This window comes from Nematolebias whitei, chromosome 17 (genome assembly GCF_014905685.2).
Source record: "Nematolebias whitei isolate Nwh7 chromosome 17, NemWhi1, whole genome shotgun sequence".
In the NCBI taxonomy this organism is placed as follows: domain Eukaryota; kingdom Metazoa; phylum Chordata; class Actinopteri; order Cyprinodontiformes; family Rivulidae; genus Nematolebias; species Nematolebias whitei.
In genome coordinates, this window is record NC_056514.1 from 14573151 (window position 1) to 14581235 (window position 8085).

At 45.3% G+C, this 8085-nt stretch overlaps 2 protein-coding genes across 2 annotated transcripts in view; both read left to right on the forward strand.

Moving 5' to 3' along the window:
- The window catches only part of itgb4 (integrin, beta 4), a 181826-nt gene that overhangs the window by 125381 nt on the left and 48360 nt on the right, over positions 1-8085 (forward strand). The gene's annotated exons all lie outside the window — the stretch shown is intronic.
- Positions 740-8085, forward strand: part of wbp2 (WW domain binding protein 2) — a 9771-nt gene continuing 2425 nt past the window's right edge. Inside the window, exons 1-6 of the mRNA XM_037691198.1 lie at positions 740-951; positions 3134-3242; positions 3543-3678; positions 3746-3838; positions 3917-4060; positions 4135-4257. Coding sequence (XP_037547126.1) covers positions 893-951; positions 3134-3242; positions 3543-3678; positions 3746-3838; positions 3917-4060; positions 4135-4257 — 664 coding nt within the window. The 5' untranslated portion in view covers positions 740-892. The remainder of the gene's footprint in view (positions 952-3133; positions 3243-3542; positions 3679-3745; positions 3839-3916; positions 4061-4134; positions 4258-8085) is intronic.

Sequence of the window (8085 nt, forward strand, 5' to 3'; positions counted from 1 at the left end):
TCCAGAGAAGGGACAGTGGTTTGGACATGTCCAGAGGAGGGGCAGTGGTTTGGACGTGTCCAGAGAAGGGACAGTGGTTTGGACGTGTCCAGAGAAAGGACAGTGGTTTGGACATGTCCAGAGGAGGGACAGTGGGTATATTGGTAGAAGGATGTTAGAAATGCAGCTGCCAGGAAAAAGACAAAGAGGAGATATATGGATGCAGTTAGAGAGGACATGGTAGTTGGAGTGAGGACAGAGGACGCAGTGGACAGAGTGAGATGGAGGAGGATGATTTGTTGTGGCGATGCCTGAAGAGGGAACAGCCAAAAGCTTCTGTTCTCTCTATTTTTGTAAAGCACTTTGATTCTGTAGATTTAAAACGTTTTATAAGGAAACCTGACATCCATCCATTATCTTTACCCGCTTCTTCCGTTTAGGGTCACGGGGGTCGCCGGTGCCCATGTCCAGCAATCACTGTGCGAGGGGCGGGGGACACCCTGGACAGGTCGCAAGTCCATCAGCTTCCATGATGTAAACATGTTAAAACAGACATTTTGATGTTGTTTTAGAGTAAAACTCTTTATGGCTGTTACTGTGATTTACTGGATACATTACTTGTTACGTCCCTTGGTACAAATGTTTGATTGAAAACGTTCTACACGAACTTTTCTCACTGGTTTTGTGTTATTCTAATGCTGTCCATTTGCAAAACAAAAACATTGCGTGACGTCACGACGTGAGTTTTTACGTCAGTACGTAAGAGCAGGTGCAGAGAGAGCTTTGTCATAACAACCGTTACCAAGGTAAAGTGGGGATCTATCGGAGCCTTTTAGAAAGTCTTTTAAACCCGTTGCTGCTAAAGCCAGGGAAACATTACTGTGTTGTTGCTGTGAGGCACCGGAGGACCGCCATGACTCTGAACCAGAACCACTCGGAGTCCGGCGGAGTGATCATCAACAACAGTGAGAGGTATCGTTGGCCTGATGTCAACACAGCAGCCTGCAGACAACTGCTAATAAAACAACAACTTTTATTATCATTATAACTTATTTAAACACCCACGATTATATATAATAATGCATCTGTTGTTGCGCTTGTACCTAACAATAAAAACATGTAGAGCAAAATGTTTAAAAAAATACAATAGGGCCTAATAGTCGCGAGTCAACAACAAACTTCACGTCTCAAAAAATGCGACAATATGGTTGTTGTGAATTCACTCCGAGTTGTACAGAACCAGCCTCTGGGCTCAGTTTATTACTCATCCTCTCCTCCGGGACCAACACGAACAGACCACCGCGGTAAAGTTAGTTTCCTGATGATGTGAAGATGAAGGTTTCCAGTTTAATGCAAATATTAGCATTAGCTCATCTGAGCTGCTGCTAGCTCACCGGCTTCCGTACATCCCGGCCTGCTGTGCTGTGAAATTCATTCAACCTTTATTTATACTGGTTAGTCTCATTGATCCTCGAGGACTCATTTACAAGAGAGACCTGTAAATGTTAAATGTTTGTTCACTGAGTTTTCCAGAACATACAGAACCAGCCATGTTTTAGTTCTGTCCCTACATGAGCTGAACCAACTGATGGGACGTGATCGTCCGCTGCCGAGGGTGATCATGTTTTTTGTTTGTCTTGTTTTTTTAAAGCAAAACATCTAAAAAATCTTTGAGTTTTAATGAAACTTTCATCCATCCATCCATTCTCTTCCGCTTATCCAGGGTCGGGTCGCGGGGGTAGCAGCCTAAGTAGGGAGGCCCAGACTTCCCTCTCCCCAGCCACTTGGTCCAGCACCTCCAGGGGAATCCTGAGGCGTTCCCAGGCCAGCCGAGAAACATAGTCCCTCCAGCGTGTCCTGGGTCTTCCTCTGGGTCTCCTCCTGGTGGGACGTGCCTGGAACACCTCACCTGGGAGGCGTCCAGGAGGCATCCTAACCAGATGCCCGAGCCACCTCAACTGGCTCCTCTCGACGTGGAGAAGCAGCGGCTCTACTCTGAGTCCCTCCCGGATGATCGAGCTTCTCACCCTGTCTCTAAGGGAGAGCCCAGACACCCTGCGGAGAAAACTCGTTTCGGCCGCTTGTATCCGAGATCTCGTTCTTTCGGTCACAACCCAAAGCTCATGACCATAGATGAGGGTAGGAACGTAGATCGATCGATAAATTGAGAGCTTCGCCTTTTGACTCAGCTCTCTCTTCACCACGACAGACCGGTACAGCACCCGCTTCACTGCTGACGCTGCACCTATCCGTCTTATCGATCTCATCTTCCATTTTTCCCTCATTCGTGAACAAAACCTCGAGATACTTAAACTCCTCCACTTGGGGCAGAACTACATGAAACTTTCAGATACTAATAATCACTGGTTGTACTGAATATGTTTGGAGTCAGCTCAACTTAACACGGCTGCCACAGCTAATTTACTTCAGCCCATTCAGAGGTGACTCCAGCTCTTTGAGCTAAAACCTGGTGGTGGTAGCTGAGGGTAGTTATCAACACCTGCTCTGAAGACTACACGTTTATGCATCATCCTTCAAATTTTAGGGACAACTATTAGAATCGACTGGCTACATTTTGACACTCGTTCTCTGCTTTTGACCTGACACACACGTGTTATGCAGATATTTAAGCACCTGGGGAGCAGGTAGGGCCCTTGCTCAAGGGCACTGCGACACATAAGCATGGCTCGGAACCAAACCTGTGACTTTCCCATCCTATGGCACCTGCCTTACCACTGCTCCACAGCCACCTGAGTGTGATGCAAGCTGCTCCTCAACACAAACTGTAGTTCAACAGATCTCTCTGTATGGCATGAGGTTGTTTCTTGTTTATAACCTGATGATTTATGAAGTTTAACCAAAACAACAACTCTGTTATTCCTCCACATGAGATGATTGTAGTTTAAGACAGTAGTTTAGATCGTAGTTCCACCAGCAGTCACATGCTGAAGTGTCCGTGTGCACTGAACCCCTCATTGCCTCTGATGTTTGTCCCATCGGTGAATGAATGTGATAAAGTGCTGATTAATCTCTACAGATTCAGATTATCTTTGTACAGATCTAGTATCTAGTTTATTCAAGGGGAACATGTCCGACAATTTAGACAAGTCGTGTTTGATCATTTCTTTTTGAAATCGTTACATTTTCTCACCAGTGTGTTGATGAACCACGACAACGTTGAGCTGGTGTTTTGTGACGCTGACAGTCTACCTGAAGCCTTCAGAAAGAGCAAAAAGGGCAGTATTTACTTAACACCGTACAGGGTGAGTACTCCCAACCTCACGCTCCTTCTCCCCCCCAGAGGTGACTCTCCATGTCTCCATGGGTCAGAGCACCAAGGCCTTTGCACTGCACCTTCAGCACCACTTATAAAAAATAGATAAAAGAACGTACGAGAAAGAAAATCCAACTCGTCATAAACCAAACATGTAAACACAGAAGGTGTTTGCTCCTTCCTGGTTCTTCACATACAAGATGTTCACCATGAGTTGAAATTCTAACCTGAGTCTCTAACAACGCTCTTGTTCGTGTGACTGTAACATCAGAAGCTGTTTGAATTCCAGGTGATCTTCTTGGCTAAAGGGCGGGACGCGCTGCAGTCCTTCATGATGCCCTTCTACCTGATGAAGAGCTGTGAGATCAAGCAGCCTGTCCTGGGGGCCAACTACATCAAGGGCGCAGTCGGTGCAGAGCCTGGAGGTAGAACTGTCGTTCAGCCTGACCCACTGTGTCGGGACCATTCGACTGATGGTGTTTTGTCTCGCAGGTGGCTGGGAGGGCAGCGCTGCGTTCAAGCTCATCTTTGCCGCCGGAGGAGCCATCGAGTTTGGCCAGTGCATGCTGCAGGTCGCAGCCGCAGGTCCGATGACGACGACACTACGTTCAATCTTTACAGCTGTGAATACATTTCTTCTTCTCATGATTCTGTGTGTTGCAGCATCCAAAGGACAACCTGTGACTTCTGGATTTGGAGGCTGCCCCTACATGGCTAACGGCGCCTACGCTTACCCTCCTCCCCCTGCTAATGGCATGTACCCTCAAGGACCTCCCCCGGGCTACTCCTACCCCACCCCCCCTGCAGGTAAGGGCTGCTGCTTCATTATCATCTGTGGCTGTTTGTCAGCTGGACTCACTGGCTCATTTTCTCCTATCCAGGTGGATTCTACCCCACCCCCCCGGCGTTCGATGCGTCTGCGAGCTACGTCCCTCCACCTCCTTATTCAGCTCCTCTGGGTCAGCAGCCGCCTCACGACCCGGACCTGCCCTCCTCCGCAGCAGGTGAGTCTGAGCGAGGACAATCAATTATTCAAAACGAACGGCAACACGTATCAACGGATCAGATCGTCTGTCAGTACATTTAGAACGTCATTTTCATTTGGCTGCATTTCTTCTGATATTTGATCTTATCTGAAAGTATTCAAGTTTTTATTAGTTAATTATTGTTTAGACAAGTTATTCTGAGCTAATTTAAACTGAAGAATTAGGAAAATCTGTGTAGGTGTCAAGTTACACTTTTATTTTATGCAGCTTTGTGTTTGATCACAATAATTTAAAAAAAACATTTAAAGTTCTCCGACAGACAGGTGGAGCCTCTAATCCTGACGGTGTTTTGTTTTTCTGTTTGATGCTTTACGCCCCGTTTACACAAAAACGATTTCTGGTGAAAATGGAAGAGTTACGTTGTGTTTGTTCTGTTCATTTACACGAAAATAGCAAATGTTTTCTCTGACAGCGGCACAATTTGCAATGGTTCAAAAACGCCCCGTGTCCGTTGTCGTGTAAACGGAAAAAATATAAATTTTTTGTCAGGGAATCCCTGACTCATGCGCAGTGTGACGCAAAACATAATGGCTTCCTATAATCCACAGAAGAAGAAGCTATCAACAATGACGGATATTTTGTTTGTACTATTGTTTGTACTATTGTTTGTACTATTGTTTGTGCAACAGTTGAACCTCGTCATCCGTCCATAGAAATATTTTATTCTCTGCCATCTCTCCACCGTTGTAGCGATTTTCAAGTAGAACTTTTTTATTTATGCGTGTGCACTTAGTTTCAAGTTTCAAAGAACATAGCACCTACTAGTGGCGTGGAGAGGGAATTACACCTTTTCCGCGTCTACCGTTGCTGTGTAAACAGATTGTAATTAGAACATTTTCATGTAAATGTGTTAATAGAATTGGGGAAGAAAAAAAATCAGTTTTCAGTGGATCGTCGTGTTAACAGGGTCTTAAAGTGATGAAAACATTTTCAGGGCTGTCGTAAATCAGGCAGGAATGACCTAAACTCTGGTCAACGAATTAGAAATAGTGGATCAACACATTTATTGTTCTCACGTTCAGGCAGCGAGTCACATGCAGGAGCAGAACATGATTCATTCACAGCTGCTGCTGGAGATGATTCTCTAAAACATCTGAACTTTGTAATAATCCTCAGAGCACCAAAGAGAAGCTCAGAATGAAGCTACAGATGTTTACATCAGGAGCATGGAGGGTGTATTAATTTGTGATTTTATTGATTATTCATTCATTCATTCAACCTTTATTTAAACAGATAAATCACATTGAGCCTCGAAGACTCATTTACAAGTACCTCTGCGTATGGATGTACGCGGCAGTATACTGGGGGCCTTAACTGTGACTGAGTTTGGAAAAAAAAAACGTGTGCACCTAAATGTTGTTTGTAAATGTTACCATACCATTTTATTTATAGAGCACTTAAAACAGCGACAAGGCCAACCAAAGTGCTGTACAGACAGAACAACGGGTAACACACAAAGCAACATACAAAATGAAGTTAATCAGAATATAGACATAAAAATGATGCAGATAATAAATATAACGACTAACCAGTGTGGAGCGTACAGGTTCAATATACAGATCCTCTGGTGTTGAAAGCTACTGAATAGTAGTGGGTTTTTAAATGTGACTTGAAAACCGAGAGGGAGGGGGCCTGTCTGACAAGCAGAGGTAACTTGTTCCAAAGTCTTGGTCCTGCTACAGAGAAGGCCCTGTCACCTCTGCGCTTAAGACGAGTTCCTGGAACTGTGAGGAGCAACTGGTCCGCTGACCTCAGGGAACATGGTGGGACAAACGGCTGTAGCAAATCAGAGAGATGGGGGGGGGGGGGGGGGGCACACTGTTCAGTGATTTGTAGACATACAGGAGTATTTTGAACCACATTCCAACATCAGTAGAGAGGAGAGGGACACACTCACCACTCTTAGCAAGGACAAAAACATCATCATTCTCCCAGCAGACAAAGGAAGGTGCACAGTGATTTTGAACCAGAAAGACTATCATGAGAAAGTTATGACACTCCTTAGTGACGTAAACGCTTATGAACCTCTGAAAAGAGATCCAGGAAGTGGTTACAAGAACAAATTGATAGATTGCCTGAAAATTTTGGAGCAGGACAAGGCTATTGACCGTTTTCTGTACCATAGACTGTACCCAGGGGAGGCCACACCTAGTCTGTATGGTTTACCTAAAATCCACAAACAAGGTGTACCTTTAAGACCAATTGTTAGTATGATTAACTCTGTCACTTACAATGTTTCCAAATATCTGGCGTCTGTACTCATCCCTTTAGTTGGCAGCTCAGAACACCACATACAGAACACCATGGACTTTGTGGATAAGGTGAGGGATGTCATCATGGAGACTGATGAAACAATGATCTCTTTTGATGTCACATCACTCTTTACGTGCATTCCTGTTGATGATGCAGTAGAGGTGGTCAGTTTAAAATTAAAATCAGACACCACTCTGAGCAGCAGGACCACGCTTTCCACAGAACAACTGTGTCAACTCTTGAAACTGTGCCTGCAGTCAACCTACTTCACATATGGGGAGCAATATTATAGGCAGAAACATGGGTGTGCTATGGGGTCTCCAGTTTCTCCTATTGTTGCCAACCTGTACATGGAGGATGTAGAAAAGAGAGCCTTGACGTCCTTTTCAGGGACACCACCAAGTCATTGGTTCAGGTATGTTGACGACACCTGGGTTAAAATTAAATCTCAGGAAGTCCAACATTTTACTGACCACATCAACTCTGTGGATAAATACATCAAGTTAACACGAGAAGATGTAAAATATGGCAGGTTGGCTTTCTTGGACTGTGAGGTCTCAGTCTCTGATAGAGGACAATTGCAAACTGGGGTGTACCGCAAACCCACCCACACAGACCAGTATTTGCAGTTTGACTCCCATCACCCTTTGGAGCACAAGTTAGGAGTCATCAGGACTCTGTATCACAGAGCAGACAGCGTCCCCACTAGCTCAGGAGCCAGGCAGAAGGAGAAATCCCACACAAGACAGGCTCTAGAGCAATGTGGATATCCTAACTGGGCCTTCCTGAAAGCAGAGAAGAAACCCAAACAGGACTCCAGTCAGCCAACAGGTGAAAAGGAGGAACCCAGACCCAGACCAGTGGTCATTCCGTATGTTGAGGGAGTATCAGAGAAACTGAGACGTTTATTTTCTAAACATAACGTCCCAGTGGCTTTTAAACCCCAAAATACATTACGGCAAAGACTGGTTCATCCCAAAGATCCAGTCCCCCGGCACAAACAGAGTAATGTTGTGTATGCTGTTCAGTGTCAGGAGGGCTGTGATCAGTCTTACATCGGGGAAACTAAACAGCCACTGGCCAAAAGGATGGACCAGCACAGAAGATCAACATCATCAGGCCAGGACTCTGCGGTCTACACTCATCTCCAGGCCAGCGGTCACTCTTTCAGGGATGAAGATGTTCACATCCTGGACAGAGAGGAACGATGGTTTGAGAGAGGAGTAAAGGAGGCCATCTTTGTGAAAAGAAACCGTCCATCATTAAACAGGGGTGGAGGCCTCCGGGTTCAACTGTCCCCCTCTTACAATGCTGTGATTGCTAGTATCACTCAGCCCTCTGTGAATAGTAAACAGCCATCAGTGTGCTAATGATCCATTTTTAGGCTGATGGTCCTTCTTGAGCATGTGATCAGCTGGTTTTGGTTGTCAGCAGCAAACTGGTTGATCCACTCTGAGACGGTGCTATTTAAGAGACTGAGCTGAAAACAGCACCTCAGACTGAGGAAGTCTCTCGGATGAGAGACGAAACGAT